This window comes from Linepithema humile, chromosome 5 (assembly GCF_040581485.1).
Source record: "Linepithema humile isolate Giens D197 chromosome 5, Lhum_UNIL_v1.0, whole genome shotgun sequence".
NCBI lineage: Eukaryota > Metazoa > Arthropoda > Insecta > Hymenoptera > Formicidae > Linepithema > Linepithema humile.
Window position 1 is genome coordinate 16,261,403 of NC_090132.1, and position 20,691 is coordinate 16,282,093.

A 20,691-nucleotide genomic window follows, 5' to 3' on the forward strand; every position below is an offset into this window, starting at 1 on the left:
ATCTTGTTGCACTTGTGATATGGACATTCCTGAGGGTGAGTATCGCGCACCTTAGTTACGGGCGTTGTTAGCGCGTTTGGTGACTCCTTACTAGAATGTGAGCGGCAAAGAGTAGACGTCAATCAGAAAATCGAACCGAAAGTTGCAATTAATTCCCATCTGTGTAATAGATGAAAGATGATAGATCAATCATTAAGATACAAATAAAATAATTTAAAAATATAATGTAATATATTATCTCATTTTCTTATTGCATGCGTTCAATTTTAAATGTTGTATGTTTAGCAAATGTTTTCGTTGGCGTTGTACTTGGAATTCGAAAATGTACCTATCAATAACTCTCGTCGAGAAAGAAGCGTCGGCTGCTAAATTTGTTCGCAGGTTAAAATTGATTAGTATTCTTTACACGCTAACGTCAAAATAACGTCGATGAAACATCGAATAATGTTGATCACTGTTTACTAATTTCTTCCTATCACATAGTTAAAAGTTCAATTCAGGGGGAAATATTTATCGGCTAATTAGAACGGAAGCTATTGTTGCAATGATTCGAGGAAATCGTTAATGAAGACTCACCCAGAGCGCAAAATGCAAGGAGAATTCGAAAGATGAGCTTCTTCATGTTGCGAAAACAGCCGATAGTGTCAGCGTGTAAACCTCGATCTCGACGGCACATAAAATCGGGATAAAAAGAACGGAGAAATGATTTACGTCAAGCACACGTTCTTATCTATATTTAGAGCGCACTGCAATAATAGCACCGGCTGTACTCAAGAAGGGCACTGGAGAACGATGGAGAAGACTCTGTTCCAGCACCGAGAGCAATGGTACTCTTTCGGTCTTGTTGATATCAGCTGTTTTGTGCTGGAAGACGCTTAGTCGACGAAACCGTGAACGGCTCTCGCTAACGTAATTTGTCCCGCGAACTTTCCTTTTTTTCAAATATTTCGTTGATCAAATTAAATCGCTGTAATATTTATTCTGTCCACTCTGTACAAAGTTTGATTTTGCGCGGGAAACGTTTTGCGCTCTCGTTTTGTTGAGCGCGATCGTGCGCGAGATCCCTCGACAGAGAATGAGAAATCGGAAATCTGCGTGGAACGACGAGTTTAAAAACATTTGCGGCCAAATGTTATCCGCGCTGCGGTCACTTGGTGTGAACGCTATTGAAAGCGCGACACGAGGGAGACTGATCTCGTGCTAACTCTAATTCTCTGTTTCTCCCATCCTCCTCCACTTCTTCTCGCTAGACTACCTCCTACAAAGACATCGGTTGCCGAAGGTGGGAGTGCCTCGTTGAAAATTTACGATATTTTTGTATAGTCGTGGTATCACCACGTGAAGTAGAAATCGGGAATGCGGCGCGAAACGTGTGTACTGATCAAGCGTGTCACGTAATTCAGTGATATAGAGAACTTTTTTCGTAAATTAAAAGCAAATAGCTCAAAATTTTTCAAGAATTTGTAGAATATTTAACTTATTATTGTTCGCATGAGATATGAAAACATTCGTGGCAATATTCAATAAATTAATAACCAAATGAAATGTTTTTATAATAAATTACTTTAATGTGTTCTTCACGTAGTCAGACAAATATTAAACTGCAGAATAGTGCAAAAAGGAAAATGAGAAAATAAAGACAAAAATAAAAAAAAAAAATATTACAATTTGATTGCAATTGTAATTGGGTATGTATGTCATCACAAAATCGTATAGCTATTTATATGATAAATAAGTAATTGTACTCACAAGGCACACAGGATATTGAGGATAGATTGCTCACAAAGTACACAGGATAGATTGCTTCATTCGCTGCTTCTGCTTTAGAACTGTTCCAATTCCAGTGAAGAATAAATATTTGAAACACGAACTTTTGTTAGTTAAACGCACTGCTAAACGAAGATTGATCCGCATTCTTTATTTACGCGAGGATAGATTTATGTTGCAAAAATTTTACCGCAACGCGGTTTTATGTACACGATTGACTCTGAACTCAAAGTGAGCAAAATAAATAAAAATGACCTTGGCGGTCATATGGATGTGGCGAGATACGAACGCCGCGGTGCACAACACAATTATGTTCCATTCGCTTTAATTCTAGCGAATAGAAATTTACAACATGCTACACAACAAAAATACCGCGCGTCTGTGAATATTTATAACATTGGGATTTGTGTGTGTGTGTGTATAACCTATATACTTCGATCCAAGGTGTAGCGATCGTCGAAATGCGAACATTTGCGGTAAATAAATGCATTCCGGTAATCGCCCATTACTTTTATCGGCACTCCCGACAAAAAATTTACACTTATTAGGCATTTTTAATGAGAAAAATAGACAATTTATCGAGAAGTCCGTTACTCAAACTCCGAGGAGACGCGGCATAACATCAGACTATCATGACAATTATAATGTCTGAATGTAGACGCGGTACACGCAGAATGCAGAGCGTTTTATACACATAAACATGTATGCATTATGTACGCGGGTTCTTGATCATTTCGTGTGAATCGTGCAGTGAGCCGCATCTGCAATCTGGCAGCACTGGGTAGCACTAATAGCAGCTAGATAAAATCGATATATCGATCGCATAGAGAAAAATCGATATATCGATACATCGATAATTCGCACGCATTTCACTTCACTTGGCGTACACTTAAAATGGAGAACGCAAACGTTAGGTGACCAATCGTGTATTTTACTCGGTAAACGTGTAACAAATGCAATTTTGTATCGGAAGTGTCGATTAAAGTGACGAGCGATTACTGGAGTGTATTTTTCATTTGTAGCATGCTGAATAGTATCAGTTCGTCAAAATTAAATTGAGTAAAACACGGTTATTGTTTTGTGTATGTGCGACATGTGATTCTTACAAGTGAAAACAAAAGTTTCTTTTACAAGTGAAATATATAGAAGTGAAGTGAAGTAAAGTGTCAACTTTCTGATGAGAAAAATGTAAGGATCTTTGGATTTGCTTCAGAGATGATATGGAATAACTGAAGCAAAATCTGCAACAAACGGAGCAGACTTCAATACCCTAGCTAGTGCGTACAATTATTTGTTCATTATTATCTTCATTATTGAAATATATACATATATGCAATAGTATAAATATAAACAGTTGCATCTTATACTTATTAAATATTTATTAAGATATTTAAAAATATTTATTAAGTATTCATTAATATTTTGAAATAATTATTTACACAATTTATATTTTGATTAAAATAGAAATAATTACATAATAATTAAACACACAATGTATAATATTTCATTATAACTAAAATATACATTAATTTCTTTAGGTACAGCTAAGAGCGTACTTAGATAGGGTACAACGACCGGTGAGTGAATTCCTTCATTATAATAATTATAATAATAATACTTGCATAATTATGCAAAACATTTATCTCGCTTGCATTTATCGCAGTGTGGAAAATTCACGCCGCGGCACACGATGAATCTTGTCATTTCTGAAACTAAAATAAGATTTAGAAGGGTTTAAAAAGTGCACAGTATATGCAATATAACGTATTATCAATATTTATTTATTTCACTGATCATGACAAAGTAATAATCACGTAAAGCTGTTAAAAGTAAAACCCCGTTATCACTAGATTGTGTACTGTATATTTACATGTTTAGTTTGCATCCGTCAAAACTTTATGTGACATATTTCTTCTCCAACGTTATATATATTATGTATATTTCTTTTGTGGCGCGCAGTTCTCGCTCACATCGTACAAAGATCAGGCGAGTAAAGCTAAGGTTTAGTTTTTGTTCTCTTCCGTTCTCTCGCATCATCACCTCTCTAAATAAACAAACTGTAAGCGCCGTCGCGGCCATTGCCGTAAGAAAAGATTATTGTACCCAAAACCCCATTCAGTGAAGTGTAGTCCAAGTAAAATACTCTAGTTAACAATAAATTATTAAATATCTATTCACAGATGTATGTATAGGCTATCATTATTACTATCATCATTGGTGGACATCAGTGTTACTGAACACTGTTATCCACACAGTTATTTCAATGCCGTTATCGCTATTGTTACATACACACGGCCTAGGGTTTACTCTATTTGTGTATTTTCAATGGAAATCGGAAGTTTATGAGATTTTATGGTGAGCTTTCCTAATGGTGCAATTGAGGTTTGTGGAAAGATAGCCGCCTTTTCATATCGTATATAAATGCTAGCATCCGCGATTTTATTTTATCGTAAGTAATTGTCAATAAACAGGAAAGTTTACCATAAAATTTCGCTGATTTTTTGATACTTCATTCCAATTATCAATAATGATGATTATCTGTGATACAAAATGAATTTTGTATTACAAAATGAATCTTGTCTATGATATCTTACTGGGTGAGACATTGTACATCGTTTCGTGAATTATCTTGAGCGAGTTGCACCATCATTAACTGATCGTGATTTATCTATGAGAATCCACTTATGAAGAATTTATGGTCTACGCGCAGAATGTACAAGCTACTGTTTTACGCGTACAATTTTTTTTTCGCAAATAACACGATAAAAATTATTTGTTGTTTCGGTTTCTTGCCCCTCTTTACATCATAGTTTTAACTGCCAACGGTTAGTTAAGACTATGATGTAGTCGGAGAGAAAAGGCTTAGTCAGCGACGCTTAATATCGGCCAACTTGGTGCAACTCTTTCCGCTTAACATTGAACGTTTGCCGAATTGACGTATAACAAGCATCACGATAGAACGCGTAAATCTCTTAAGAGATTCGATGGTGAAACAAAAATGATTATTATCGACTATTATCACGCGCTAATTCAATGCATAGTCGCTCATCCAACCATTTCGCTACCATCCAGGACACGTAATGTGAATGTTACGCGCGCGTGTGTAAATCTCATAATATAAATCTCTCTATGTATATATTTTCTATCTCACGCTTGTCAGAGACGACATTTCGAAAACTCTGCTTCGAAACCTCATCTTATCATTAAACATAACGCGAGAACTGCACTATGTATACATTAAGTAACTTTCCGGCCCGTTCTTATCATCGACAAGTGCGATGCTAACTGATTGTTCGGAAGTTCAATAAGATATACCACCAGGGTCAAATTTACTGGAGAATATTTTACAAAACTAGTTCATTCGAGGACTCGTAACAAAAATCAGATCAATCAGATTGTCTGTACGAGACCAACATTTCAGATAAAAATGATTAACGTTATTGTTACCGAAAAGATCTCCTATAATTGTAATTACAACTGCAAGTTCGACCCTGAACATTGCGAAAATGCGCGTCTTTGAGACATTGCTGTTCCTGATAGTTTCTCGTTGAATATTGAGGAATTTGATTTGGACGAATCAATTTTTACATTCGGTACAAGCGCTATATAATTATATGGTGTTTCTTCTACAATTCCACTCTATACACTTCACACTCCTTGTATAGAATATGACTTTCTTGTAAACTGTATATACAGGTCTATCTCTCATTACAGACTTTGCTAGTTAACCAGCTGATACATTGCTTTACAACTACGACATTCGATTGATACTGATGACTCACAATAATGATCGCCGTTGTACGCCGCGAACATTCGTGCATTTGATTTACATCCTCTCTGGCCTTTCTCTTTATCCATTTCGTTTGTCCGCCGTAAAAGCACGCACGCTCGCACCACAATCGTGAGAATGACAGTTGGTTTATGTACTTTTCTCTTTTCTTTTGTTAAAAATTTTGGAGACTGAGAAGGAAAAGAGATATAGCAAAATTGTTGGATAGTCAAAATCTTTTTAAAGGACATCGATAAAAATCCGGGAAAAAGGCGCATGTGAAACGTTAGCGTTACAAAACTTTGTACGGAGCGGTTTTAACAACGATGGTTTGACAGTTTTTTCGGTTTATTGTTTTTTTTCTTCTTTTTACTTTTTTTTTATTTTTTTGATTGATTGACAGTTTTATTTTCGAAGTTTTAACGTTATAAAACAAGCTTGCATCGATTGATATGAAACTTGTCCTCATTTAGCTGTATAAAAGCAGTTCACACATAGTTTCAATAAACAACGACAATTCACTGAATTCGTACGCAATAAAAAAAAACTCGTCAACTTAATGTTGAAGAAACATTGACAGAAACATTTGTCATATATGTATATATGTGAACACATATATATTTATATATACATATTATTGATAATTTAGTTTATTGATTTAATTAATGTAGTTCTTCTTCCAAGGTATAACCTGATAAGATTTCCAGTCTTAATAACGTTTCTTCGCGTATTTCTGGCAGAGTCACATTTTCCAGAGTAATTAACACGAAAAAGAAAGAAACGCGGCTGAATCATCGACTTTTCCGCTTTGATCATTAGAGAATGTTAAAAATGTTAAGGATGTACAACTACAACGTCATGAATACGTATTTAAGTATTGGTAGACTTTGCATTGCGGCTGTAAAAAGAAATGGGCAAAGCATTTATACTCTCGCAACATTTTCTCTTATTTTAATAATTCTTTCGTTCGTTCTCTCATTCTCACTCTCTTTATTTTTGCTATTTACAAACGTGTGGCTTAAATAACGTTCGTTAACATTTTAATTCTGCTTTTCTCACTCTCATTCTCCTCGCGCTCTTTCGTCTCTCTCGCTCTCATTTTCTCTCTTTTGTTTACCTAAAATAATTATTTTAATTTAAACTCTATCGCTTTCTACACGCGATCGAATTGAAGGGCAGACTAATTCTCTTTTATCCTCATTAATTCTTGATTCCATTGTGCTACACAATGGCTCAAAATCGGAGTGTATCATAATGATAATTATAAAATTATTTGTATTTGTAATCCATTTTATAAAGTTTTCGAGATATGACGTGAATGAAGAAAAATAGGAAAACAAATATGTATGTAATTGTATTATTTTCTCTTTTTTTAGTTAAACTTTCTCTTTTGCAATCTGCATAATGTTATACAAAATTAACGAGAAACTCGCTTTTCAATGTAAAGTAAATCCCTTCAGTCGCTATATAATTTTGATCCATTGTGTATCGCTGTGTTATCTATGAATTTTATCACTGCCGAATGAGAATTGTCGATATCGTCCGAACTGTCGTGAACTTGCCAGGCTTATAAAGAAGGAGCCGGGCGGTACAAAGGATTACTCTTGATAGGAAGCACATGAGCCTCAGAATTGAACACCCAGTCGTCCAGACTTATGAGATCGTCGTCGCTGAAGAGTAAATAAAGATACTGCAAAAAGATAAAAAAATATTTTTACATTGATTCTGTATTATACATTGAAAAAACTTTAAATAATATTATTCGTTTAATCATTTCTGTCATTTCCTTTTTCATCTAAATTTGATGATTAAACAAAATTTGTTTCGGCGAAAAGAAGTTATTATCGAAACATAGAGATGCATCAACTTGTTGACTTATTAAATTTTGAATTAAAACTGAATTAAAATTTTGAATGAAAAGTTTTCATTAATTGGATTATAAAGTTATAAATAAATAATAAAATTTTGTATTAATAAAAATTCCCTATTTTCTTAATATTTAATAATTATAGTTATATCAAGACTTTTGATATTAATAATTAAAGTATTATATATCAAAACATGTTAATAATTTTCTTAAATGTTAGGTGGGAAGTCAAAGAATGCGAAACTTCGTTAACTAAAGATATTCATTCGAAATGTCTTACAGATAAACAATAGAATTATATTATTCAAAATTCCAAACAGAAATGAAAAGTTCTGGATGATGACAATCGGTTAAACTAAATGTAAATTTGCGAGATATTGCGTTGTCGGGAAGGTGTAAATAGCAAACGTTTAAGTCAGTCTTTACTGAGAAGTGCCGTAAGCCGAATAGAAACGATGCTTCGTTTCTACTTACCTTCAATGTTTCAGCAAAGAAATAACTTTGTTGGACGTCGTCTTTCGCCGAGTCAACCAGGTAAACATTGTTAAGTCCCGTAAATCCTCCGGGGACTCGACAATGTTTCTCCAGTGCTTGAACCGCCTCCCAACCCCATTCGCGATATTTCGGGTCCTTTGTTAGCCGCCACATTACGAAGTATGATTCAAAGGTCTGCGGAGAATAGCACACTTCATTTTATCATCCCATAAATTGTATAAATTTTTTAAATAAGTAACGTTTCATAATGTTTGTTGTAAATTTGTAAACTACTTAATAACTAAGAAAGCTATATAATTTCTATAAATATAAAATTCTTCGCTTTCTAATATATTACAGTACAATTATTTTTCTTCGCGGCTAGAAGCGGGTTTTGGATTGTGAAACCACTCTTCGTTTGAAGAAAACTTTTGTGAGAAAAGCGTGGCTGAGATATCTTACGAATGCGCGCTTTTGAATGAAAGTAGAGACTTACCTCGGGTCGCAGAATATAATATTTCTCGCCATTCTTTAGGCTTCTGGCCTCGTTGCCTTCGATAAAATGGAAAGCTTCCGGACCGAGTTTCGTAGCGCTTCTATCATAAGATTCGTGACACGTGTTGGTCAGACCGGCGGCAGTGTTCATGTATTTTTCAGATAACTCATTTTCCAGAGTTTTGGCGCCCAGAGCAAACATACCGCCTACAAAGTATATATAACGTTATCGCTATTGTCAAGTCTTTTGGTCTCTTGATAAATCTTTCATTGAAATTCTAGTTTCTCAGAGGAATATGATTATATAAAAAATAATAGTGTTTTCTTGTGATGATAAAATTTTAGTTAAATAAAATAATTTTCTTCACGTGTCGTATGAACTTGAATGGAGCGTTTGATTGATAGAGCATTTGGAGGTAAATAATTGTATTAATATCGCTCGCACTTCCAGATGATTAATGATGAAAAGATTAATTGCACGAAGAACTGTGTATATAAAAACTTACCGGCGAAACAAGCTAGGTGACCCATTTTATGCTCTAGCCTGTCGTATTTTAAGTCCGACACGTACACAAGTTTGCCGGGGGATGTCTTGATCATGTGCTCAGTTATCGCGGCTATTGCTTCGTCGTACATTTGGCGTGCCTCAAAGTCCTCCTTGCCCGACTGAATCCAAGCCTTGAGCAGGTACTCGTAGAAACTGTCGCCGAGGCCACCGAGCGACATGTGATCTGCAATTTCCACGAAATATTTTTATTGTAAATTTCATGTAAATTTCAAGAGAATGCACAATGCATTTTTTTGAGAAACTTTCAAGCTAGATTCATTGCGTTTTGTTTTATTACTCTTCAGCAATAGGTACTCTAATCCTTAAAGATTAATCTTGTGTTGAAATAATATTTGAATTAAAAACTATTATTGATTCTCTAAACGATAACAATTTTTTTTTTAAGCAAAGATTGTCAAGTATTTATTTAATCGATATTTCAGCTATTAAAGAAACGTTTCGGAGTACAAATAATAAGAGAAGATTTATTTTTTCATTCAAAAATCTCTAGTGCATGCGTTATTTGCGTTCTTATTTGCCGCTTTCATGTCAAAGTGAAATTACAAACTTGCGGACAAGTCTTTTTGTCAGATTAAAGCGAATGTTCAATTGTTTTAAAAGAGATACCGCTTGAAAACGAACAACAGCGGTAATCGCTATGAGATAAAGGAATGTTTGAAGAATCTTTTCCCAGAAAGGAGAAGAGGTTTGTTATCCGCGCTAGAGGGCTACTTCGACCACGTTTGAGGGCGGCGAAACAAAGAGGGGATCTTGATTTCTGCCGGGCTAATTCCTGGGTGCCTTGGGCTAGCTAAGAACACGGTTTTCACTTTATGTAAGATTTGCGACGAAAGGAAGCATGGCTCTGTTTTATCTCTTTGATCACTAACTTTCTCGAAAACTTGATAAGAATGTAGCGAGAAAATGCACGAGTGTTAATCGAGCAAATATTTTTATTAAGCAAATGTCAATTATGATTTGAAGATGACAAACTCTGTGCCTTAAACATTTATTTTTATTTACAACAAGACAATGAGAAAGTATCACATCCTTTTGTAAAAAAAAGCAAGATTGTTACACTGAAAGAAAGAAGTGTTTAAATGAACAAAACTGCTGGTTGCTCTCGTTCCGATAAATGTATCAAGTTCGCCAAACAAATCAAGTGTTGACACAATAATAAATTTTATCCATGAAGAATTTTACATTAAAATAATAAATTATTAAGTCGATAAAACAGCTGTCAAATTATTTAGGAAAATTGTTTAATCGACTACGTACTTGTTTGAGACTGTTTTGTTCGTCGGAACGCCAGTTTTGTTCTTAAACAGTTTTCTTTTCTTCTCAGTGTACTTATTGTACACGGAGCGATACCGTGAAAAACACGAGAAGGATGTGCGAGATACTGAACGGCTCCTGGATGATATATATTCTCGAGGATATCGTCATACGCGCAATGAGAAAGTACGCAAGCGCAGAGGATTTAGGACCGGAGGCACAGGAGGATGATAAATGCGATATTCAAGATCGGCTATGACGTCGATGGCGTCGCGGCGGGGCATCTTCTCGCGAAGCAACGTGAGCCGTCGCTAGGTGATGCGAAATGGCGAAGAAACGGAGCAATCGAAGGATTCTCTGCCTCGCGGCTATGCGAAAACTATTTCCACGATGTAATTGATAGCCGTCAGATTAAAAATATATTTCGTGCAAGGTGCGCGCCCCGGAAATTTATTAAATGTCAAATCGTAGTAACAAACCGTCGCGTGTATTCATATCTGTTTGATATTGCTCGATTGAAGATCGAAGATTGGATTCGAGAGATTTTTGGTCGCAAAGACGAACACGAGAACATTGCTGTTGTATCAGATATATTTGCGTACGCAAAGAGAATGACATCGTGAATAAGGAGGCGATTTAATTTTACAGTATATTTTGCATTTTCAAAATATCTTTCTTACCATCGAACGATTTGCGAATAATTTTCTAAGCGAATCACGTTCGCGCATCTGTGTAGATATATGTTTTGGATATTAATCAAAACATAAAAGGATTAACATAAATTACTGAGATTCCACTTACGTTGACCCCATTTTCCGGTTCTTGGATGGATATAATTCGGATATAGACCTTTCGGTTTTTCCAAGCTCTTCAAGACCTTTCTCACGTTCTCGACTTTACTCTTGAACACTGGATTATTCGTTATATCACTCAAGTAGGTAAACTCAAGATGCATCGTTCCGATTTCGGATAAAATACTGCAGCCACTGCTCGCCCAACCGTAATTCTTGCTAGCCTGAAAAATAAGCGCACTTTTTTAGCTGAAATACATCACAGGTCAAGTTTGGCAATATTTCAAATACTTAGAGTACATGGAACAAAAATATTAATTTTTTGTGAAAAGAAGCAAGATATTAGAAATAATATGGAAATTTTGTAGAAACGTTCGAATGAAATTTAATGCAGTTTTAGATAATCGAAAATCATTGTTGAGCTGAAAAATTCAAAGAAATATGAATAGGCCACCTGTCTATCGAATATCACATGAATACTGTAACGAGGATCGCGAAATCGCTTGAGTAGAAGAAGTATAATCGCTTTATAATTTAATCCAACCAATTAATCCGCCAGCTATAATTTCATCGCGGTAAGATAGACAAACGTGTGTGCGACACAGCGGTTCACGTGTCTTTTGCTGTTAAAGGGAAAACATAAAAATTTCTTACGTCATACATCGCGCAGCGATTTGTCAAATTACATTTTTTTCTGTAAATATATTGTTTTACATTGTTCAATATTTGTATTTATTATCGTCATACAATTCTTTGTATTTGCAGTTTTATATTCTTTATTTATTTATTTATTTGCGGTTGAACAAAAAAATATACAGAGATACACTGATGCGTACATAAACAAATACATAAACTTTATTTGTTTTATCCATTTATCATTTAAAAAATTTTTTTTGTTCTGTACTCGCGAATTATGAAACGTCAGTAAAGATACATCAATGACACAATTATAAGAGTTAAAAAAAGTGTCATCGCGTATTTCGTTTGAATGGACAAAACAAGCCGTGAGTTTCATTTAAATAAAACGATCAGTTACGACAGAATTATGGAATATGCGAAATTTTCCGACTCGACAAATATTCTCCATCATTCTGCACCCTTTCTCTCACGGCATTCGAGATTAATGGAAAATTTATGACGCCTGAGCGCCGAAGGTGCACACGTTAACATCCGGTAATTAGTCGCGTCCGTTAAGAACGCTAATACGAATTATGAAGTCGTCAAGCGGGTGAGGTCAATCGGAGCACACATGTCGCGTCGTAATTAAATCTGATTCTTTCTCTTTTCTCACTTTTCCGCGTTATCGAATTTTCGAATATGTGTATATAAACGCGTGTATGTCGATTTCTTCGATAAAACTGCATGTCAGATTGGATCATTATATTTTCAATTATATATACAGTTATAAATTATAGCTACGTCGCGTGAGATAATTTATATACAATTAAATCTTTTTTCCATCTTTACACTTCAAATCAAACACTCATAATTCAAATAAAATGTTTATGCAATATTATATACTTGTGCATTATAAATGAGGTTGTAAATGACTTTTTATTAATTGAATTTTTATGTAAATTTTATAATTATATTGTATAATAATTGTTTATTCTATTATTCTACGTGTTTTTAAATAGTGCATTATGACACGATATTAATAAAATCGACGTCGATCTAAATTGTTTACGCTGAACATAAATGAGTTTTTTTTTCATTAAAATTCGATCGCTTTTATGAGAAATTTTCCTTTTTATTTAACTTGTGGATAATTGCTTAATGTTATCTCATCGAATAATCGATATGATTGGATAAAGAAACAAATGAAAAATAATAGATACAAATGGCCATATCGTTCAAGAAAAGTCAAAGATCGCACCTCTTGCGGCCTTATTATCCATCCAATTAAGAATTTGCATATTAATCGCGGGCTGCCATTTCGACAGACGTGACTTGATGGAATCGTTTCAATTAAAGCACAACATCGTTGCCGTATGCAATACCTGACAAGAAGCGCGTAAAAGCAAAAACGCCACGCCCTGGGATAGCTTTTTTAAATTACAATCAAAATGCAAGAGCAAGAGCAGTAATTGTGTTTTACGTTTATACCGCGTGTTCCATGCTAACCGAATATTGGATCGTTTGGATCGAGAACCATAACAATTTACGAGATTTACGAAAGCATACAAATATGCAGCTCCTTGATCACATATCCGCATTGAGATACATGTAAATATTTTTTACACTATTATATGCAGTAAAATATAATAAGAAAAAAGATGTACAGAAAGATTTAATTGTATATAATATTTCAATGATTTTATCTGTTTGTCCGATGTGGACTGTGAACGATATCGAACGATATCGAGGATAACTTTATTAATTACATGAAAATTTAACTTGAGAGAAGAAGATCCTATAGAAAAATTAATTTGTTCAGCAATCAGTAATTTAGGTATGCAGGGATCTATATATTCACGATATTTGAGTGTGTCTCTGGATGTACATCTGGGCGATCGCTTTGCTTAAAATTGAATTGGGACCGATCTTTCCTTAATGAACTTTTACCACAATTTGTAACTTTCAACATTTTTAACTTTTAAACATCTTAGTGATAAAAGTTGTTTCACGTGAAAGTTTTTCTTTCTATTTAACTTCCAAGCTTTAATTTACGGGGAAAAGTCAAAAGGAGAGTTTTTTTAAAGGGCTTGATTTCTCAAATGTCCTTTTATTTTCCCTAGTAGTTTCCCTAGTAGTTTCATTAAAATATGTCTCAATAGTTTGCGCGCACCCTGTATAAATTCACGATACTTCCGCGATTTCTTGTTTACAATCCAATAAATGAGTAAGTTTTTTTTTCGAAAGAAAGAAAGCGGACCAAGTTTATATCAAAGTACATCGAACCCATTTTGGTGCGTTGACGCGAACGCTGGCGAGTTATGGCAACGAAAAGCCGCACTTACCCCGGTATGGAGGTTGATGAGGGAATGAGGAATTCCGGTTTCCGTCTGGAAGGCAGGCAGCATCCGTTCGCCGAGCTGCGCCGCCTTATCCCGGAACATCACGTCCCCTGTGAGAGCATAACAAGCAAGCAGGCTTCCCATGAAGCGAATATTCGTCTCGAACAGCGATATTTCGGAGTTCTGAAACAATCCAAAAGGAGCAAAACGTTCAAATTAATACCGCGCCGATCGTTTATTATCGGATGGAAAAATTTCATAATATATTACACGTTGCGCATACACACATACGTACACGCATCCATCACTTTCTCGTACAATCGCTTATTATAATCCATACGTCCATTAACGAAGCAAGATATTTTTCGATGCTCTGTTTTTAAATTTATAATTACAGATGCAATTTCGTAAATATTTCATGTATCATAGGTGTTTGTAACGTAACAGGTTATCGTTCGGACATTAAACACATATTTTTTTGAAATTTTTTAGTATTATGAATTGAAAAAAAAAACAGTAACACATCATTAAAAAATTGTTGTACACTTCGCAGTTGCAAAGTGCACAACAATTTGATTTCTAAAGATTATAATAAATATGATGTGAAAAAAACAGGCGACGGATTGTATATAAAAGTTGCATATATATAATTTTAATATATTTATGAAATATAAGTATTTTTGATAAATTCAACCAAATATTGTATTTCGTAAATATTATATATTGGATAGACGGAAAAAGAGGATAAAAAGAGTGTATTTTAGATACTTAAATGTTATCTAAAATGACATCTGTTTAATCAAATATTTGTTGTTGTGTAACAGACAGCTTATCGGTAATTATTTGTCCCCGATGTGATATGTACGCAGCACAATGCAGAAACGCGATGTGAAAGCTCGGTGGTGTTAGCCGCAAAATGGAGAGGAACGATCGTTAGCGGTTTCGTATCGTGCTAGTGCGCATCGCGAAACAGCACAAAGTCCCTTTTTTTCTTCCATATCACGCGTACACTTGCATTTTTTGGTTTTCGTCGTTTCCGGGAGAATTTCGCAGCAAGACCTTCGTTCAGTACCGTCGTTACGTACACAACCGCATTTATAGAGTTTTTCCGAGTGAGTGCCAATGCGAATAACCATACAATTCCGCGTGGATAATAACTAGAGACTGCGTTGTATGCGAACGCATACTGATTATGATCATATTATCCGAGACATTTTTATGAACAATTATCCATCTGATAATAAGAATAAGTCGCCGTCTTTTTTTTTGAAAATTTTCGAACGAGCGACGATAAGCAGCAATCTAGAAACTAATTTATTTGTCCAATTTTCATTGTTGTTTGTTGTGTTTATATTATTTATGAATATTGTTGCAAATTTTTAAGCAGCTATGTTTTTGCATATGAGAATTATGTGAGAATTTCAATATATACATCAAAACATTTTAAAAAATATCATACTGCGAATTTTGTCCTGTTATTTTGTAAAAGTTTTGATATACACACAGCTGATAAAACTTGAATATATGTGCGGCAAAAATAATAGGCGATACTGAAAAAATGTGTATGCACATGAAAATTAAACAGGACACTCAAAAATGTAATTTTCCAGATTCTGCATAAAGGAACGTTTTTTTTTTTTTCAACAAAATGTGAAATATAATTGGTCGATTCAGTCATGTGGTTTCCAAAACAAACACATTGCACAATATGTAAAAATTTTAGATAACAGGACAAAGGCGACCACATGCACATATTTCGTGTGCAGCAGTATAAACGTCAGAATAGCCCAGCTAAAGACGGCACATGGATAACCGGGATGCCAGTGCGTTCTCTAGTCAAAGCTCTCACCGTCACTCAAAGTTATACATCCGTATAATTTCCGCTATGTTCCTGGTTATGTTTCTCGCTAATTAGCCAGGCGAAAGACTCGACATTTCTGCTTTGAATTGAACTTGGTGTTGTACGAGATTGCATAATATCCGTTAGCGCACATCAAATATGCGATCACAAAATTAATACCAAGTACTTGAGATCATAGACGTTACAATGCTCAAACTGGAAATCGATCGAAATTAATGAAAATATTAGAATGAGAGTTGACGAGCATTGACGAGAGTTGAGCTTTCAGTCGGAAAACGATGCTCTCGTCACGTGTGTATATACGCAAGCTTGTATTCGAAATTATAATATCATCGATATATAACGTTTTGAATTTAAAACTGTTGCTACGAAGTATTATTACATCATTACGATAAAATTTTTCCCATGAGATAATAATTGTATATTCTTAAATATTCGGTATTTGCCCTATAATTAAGAAAGTCTAAAAATGCTCTGATGCAGAACCACGGAGATAATAACATGTGGCGCATAAAAGCGAGTAAATTGGCGTTGTTCTCACGTTTGCGCGGTATTGTGCCGCTAATTGACATTTATGATGCACGGTGCGATAGGAAGTATCATGGGAATTTCGTAAGCGATACATTTTCGCGTTGATTGAGGTCGACTTCGGAACTAAATGTTTCTTATCAACTTTAAATTACACTTTAGATAGAAGTTTTTATTAAAGCTTCTATCAATCTGATTATTATATTAGATTTAAGTAACAGGATTAAGCCTTCATATTTCATCATGCAAAATGTAGTATTATTTTCGATGAAAATAAGTACAATGCTTAAAAATGTTTATATAAATGATGTATAAATCTGCTTTAATATCTCTTAATAATTAGCGTCGTAAGAATAAAATTATTAAAAAATTAATTTAAAAAAGGCTTTATTTCGAAAATTTCAAGAAAACTGAATAAGTTAATTTAGATATTAAAGCTTCTTTTATTCCATATCTCCAAACATCTAAATACTCGTTGAGAAAAAAAAGAGAAATATACTTATGTCTCATAAATCAAAACAGGCTGATCTTTGGTTTGTGAGGTCGTTAACTTGAAAGAGCAAAGATGATGTTACTGGCTATCGTGTATTTTGTACTGCTCTGTCATCCTTTCCGGTTCGTCAGGCGTGGCGGATTGACTCGCTTACCTAGAACTTGATGACGCTACATTCTTATTAAGGCCGCTCTTCGTTAGGAAGCAGGTGCTTGTAACGCGTTATTGGATCTCTCTCTCTCTCTCTTTCTCTCTCTCTCTCTCTCTTGACGATGGGATATTGAAACATGAAATTAGATGATTTTGCAATACTTTTGTAAAAATCACGAAACGGAGGTGCAGATATAAAAATCAAGTTGCCAATATTTCTTAGATTAACTCAACTTAGCTTACCCAGTTTAAGTGTAAAAAACGATGAATGGCAACGTAGATAGTCGTTAAACGGTTACTCGAATATCGCAGTTCTTCTTTGCTTTTTTTTTTTATTTTCTCCATTATCTTTTTACTTCTTTTTTTATCTCTTTCTTTCTTTCTGTTTACTTATCTGTTACCCTCTCTTTCTCTTTTCTTTCATTCTCTCTCACGGTGGCTCTTACTTGCTTGCGGAACATCCTGCGCGCGCTCGACTTGTAGCATAGTTACTACTAATAATGTTAGTAAGTTTTAATGAAAACGTTATATTTCACGTGGGCGTATTGATATTCGCAATCGCGTGTGCACGCGATGCAATCCGGACAGCTGCACTCCTCCCATGTACATGCGTGCCGTAGTGCCCGAGTTCGATGCACTGTTGGTGTTTTACACGCGAATCTTTGATTACTCGCACTGTTACCGCTTCAATTCAGATGCTCGAAGCATAGCGTGTCGAATGATCCTAAAGTCCCACTGGCAATTAGTGCTGGACGCCGTATCTCTCTTTCTTTCTCATTTACTTCTGAAGTGCAATATTCATCTGGCGCACTTTGCCACAGCGCGATAATATGCACACACATAAGAAATTCGCAACGTCTTTAAAACGCAACGTAATATGAAATTCAGAAAATGGAAATAAAAATCTTACAAAGAAATTTAATTTAAGAATTCTCGATTCTCTCTCTTTTAGGATTAAGATTAAAAGAATCTGTAATTTCAAAGGGCTTTGTATTGTAAAAAGCGCGCGGAAAACAATAAGTTTTTCGTATTTACCTGATAGCTAGCGCTTCGTATTCAGTATAATCTTGCAGAAAATATTCTATCTGTATTAGAGCAGAAGAAATTGTTGCCTGATGTAGATTTGTAAAAAAAACCTGCTTTTGCGTCGCAGGGCTGTTATTTCACGGTTCTCCGATCCGATCCCCATCTCGTTGATTCTAGAGGTGGAGTCGTCGGTGGAAATAAAGCCAGACAAGAAGCCGGCTGCCTAGGCGTCACGCTATTTTCCACTAGCTCAGCGCGTCGGGCACCCTCGCTCTCCCTAAATCCTGCCCTCCGTCCTCGCCACCTCGCAAACACATTGTCGGTCCTGTACGAGATCTCCTATCGCTTTGCGCATCTCTTTGCGTACAATGGCCAATAGGCTGCGGGCAACGGGCACTCCGGTGTGAAATGTAATCATGGTCTCGTAAATCGCTGCTCGTTCATCTTCCTATTCCGTGAAGACAACGTCATTTAGGTACATCGTAAGATTGCAACGCACATGCTAACTTCCTAATATCGTATCGATTTGTTCAGAGAAAAATGTTCAGCGTTTCACCAATCATCGCGTAAACTACATTCTGCGAAAAGATTGTACAGCCGATATTATTCTCGGGGAACAAAGAGATTACGATTACAGTCTCATTTTCGAGTATGGTTCTCGTGAAGGACAATGGGCAATTTGAGCGAAAAGCATGGTAAGGAGCAAAGTCAATTGCTCGAAGAGAGTTGCTTAAACGGACAATAAAGTCACGATCGGATACATGAGTAAATCAGATGTCGATGCAATCCGAGATCGTTCTGCAAATACCACTCGAAATTGAAATTTTACAGATATTCTAGAAATTTTGTACAACTTCCAAACTCTGCCTCTGGTAACGCGCTTCTCCAATGATTATAACTTTATTTTCTTCCGCGAAACGCAATATCACTTTATCGAATTTCCACAATCTTGCGCATGAAAAATCGATATAAAAATTGTGATTTTTGATGAGAAATTATAAACATAACAAAAATGATAATGTATGTAAAACTTGTTTGTTAGTCCATTATTTTGGCGTTGCTCTACTTGATGATAAGAAAAAGAAAAATATTTTCGATCAATTTTCACAACGACATTTATCGCAATTTAAGGAAATTATTAATTTACTATAAAGTAATATTTTTACTTTTTTATAATAAAAACTAGCGGTATATATTTTCTCGAAACAAAACTTGTGTAAAACGATTCGAACAATATCAGACGTGCAATTAAGAAGAAGAGTGAAAATAAGGTCGGCAGTAATTGAGCTGACTGCAGTTTTCGCTGCAACTCCATTCTGTCCGTTACGTGTTGCGCGCACTGAAACGAGCTACATAAGTTTGATAACGTAACGCCTCGTAAATGTAACACGACCTTAAGTACGGGTCACTGTTTGGCCTTGCGACCACTCGCTCGTTCAAGTTGCGCGACTTTAGCGGGATGAAATTACATCGCAGAAAATAACAGGGACGCGATAGCGCAGTGGACGAAGAAGAGGCCGGACATTTCCAAAGTACGATAATTCGTGCTCATTTATCACCTTCGTCTTGCTTTCATAGGTTTACTTTGTCTCTTTCCGACGGTTCAACATGGAACTTTTTTCTATCGATTAAATAGTGATCTATTATGACGTGTCTCGTATCTGAAATCGATTACTTGAATCGTGTCAGCATTTTTAAATGTAGTATTTGAACCGATTGGAATCTGTTCGTTATTCTATGACGCAGAATATTAATTTAATTAATAAATAGTTGAATATCTTTTTTTTGAAAGCAACTATCGCAATTAAATTAATTCTATATATAATTGTCACTGTCAAAGTGTTAAACGTTAGATTGCAACAGCATTATTATCTTTTCTCGCGATTCTTATTAGTGATCTTACGCTGAAGAAATCAAAACTATCAACAGCTGCATGTGTCACTGCGCTTTTCAAGTGTAAACATAGTTTTTCACGAGCTTCTTCCACCCGAGAAACTGCCCGAGAGAAAAACAAAACTCGGACGTAATCATCGGCTGTGGTTACGCGGCTATATTAGGCAAGATACGTTATAAACTTGATTGCGAGTGGCGCTCGCGTGCTTTTGTACCACTTGTAACAGCAACTTGTACAAGCCTGTACAGCTCGGCAGATAGTCACGGAAACACTCGCGCGAGTAACAAGTTTCGACACGCCTTTATACACGCTCCACTTTTGCCGCAACCCCGTGCGATACTTCGCCCTTCTAGGCCAGCCGGCTTGGGGTGTAACAAAGGAATTTTCTCGGGGAAGGGATTCGCTTATCTTGGGAAACTGCCACGGGGGGAGAAAAAATGTTGCGCTTGCGATAATGCCGCGAGCTGCAGCGGTGTATTAACCGAAGAATGACTTTCGAAGTAACAACTTCAACCTCTTTCGAGGGGATCTTGTTTCCGTCTCGTTTTTTCTAACACATCGCGAGATATGGCGAGGGACCAAAATGAGTATTTCAACTTATAAATTCGAATTTTTGACATCTTACGACATTTAGCGATTCGAATATTGTTATTTAACGCTCCTGTCGAACGCTGAACTAATGTAAGAGAATCCTGACGCATTACGCACGCTCCATATCCGACAGTCTATCCTTCACAGTGCTACCGCACATTTGTTATTTAGAAGGTAAGACGGAGGTTTTGGGGCGGAAGAGAGCG

At 35.6% G+C, this 20,691-nt stretch overlaps 2 protein-coding genes across 4 annotated transcripts in view; both read right to left on the minus strand.

Annotated features, from left to right (window-relative positions):
* LOC105669417 (xaa-Pro aminopeptidase ApepP) overlaps positions 1 to 2,420 on the minus strand; it is a 31,399-nt gene extending 28,979 nt beyond the window's left edge. The window contains exon 1 of one of the 3 annotated variants that reach the window (XM_067355893.1): positions 1,750 to 2,420. Coding sequence is in view for 2 of the 3 variants with exons in the window: in XM_012362370.2 (XP_012217793.2) it covers positions 577 to 676 (100 nt within the window). In the remaining variant the exon portion in view is untranslated. Of the gene's footprint in view, positions 1 to 576; positions 1,378 to 1,749 lie in introns of those variants that run through there. The other 2 variants (XM_012362370.2, XM_012362371.2) reach the window with 2 other exon arrangements.
* A 1,100-nt stretch (positions 2,421 to 3,520) lies between these two features.
* On the minus strand, positions 3,521 to 14,143 carry alpha-Man-Ia (alpha-Mannosidase class I a). Its single transcript, XM_012362337.2, has 6 exons — positions 13,946 to 14,143; positions 10,996 to 11,209; positions 8,879 to 9,103; positions 8,374 to 8,579; positions 7,878 to 8,072; positions 3,521 to 7,226 (listed from the first exon to the last, which is right to left on the minus strand). Exons 1-6 carry the CDS (start codon positions 14,084 to 14,086, stop codon positions 7,104 to 7,106), a joined length of 1,104 nt encoding a protein of 367 aa, XP_012217760.2. The 5' UTR covers positions 14,087 to 14,143; the 3' UTR covers positions 3,521 to 7,103.
* Between the last annotated feature and the right edge of the window lie 6,548 nt (positions 14,144 to 20,691).

Excerpts from the sequence above, each read along its gene's own strand:
- alpha-Man-Ia (XM_012362337.2), bottom strand. The coding sequence starts at position 14,086 with ATGGGAAGCCTGCTTGCTTGTTATGCTCTCACAGGGGACGTGATGTTC. Across the intron at positions 8,580-8,878 it reads TCACCTAGCTTGTTTCGCCG|GCGGTATGTTTGCTCTGGGC; the intron begins GTAAGTTTTTAT and ends TATACTTTGTAG. Across the intron at positions 7,227-7,877 it reads TCTTTGCTGAAACATTGAAG|TATCTTTATTTACTCTTCAG; the intron begins GTAAGTAGAAAC and ends ATCTTTTTGCAG.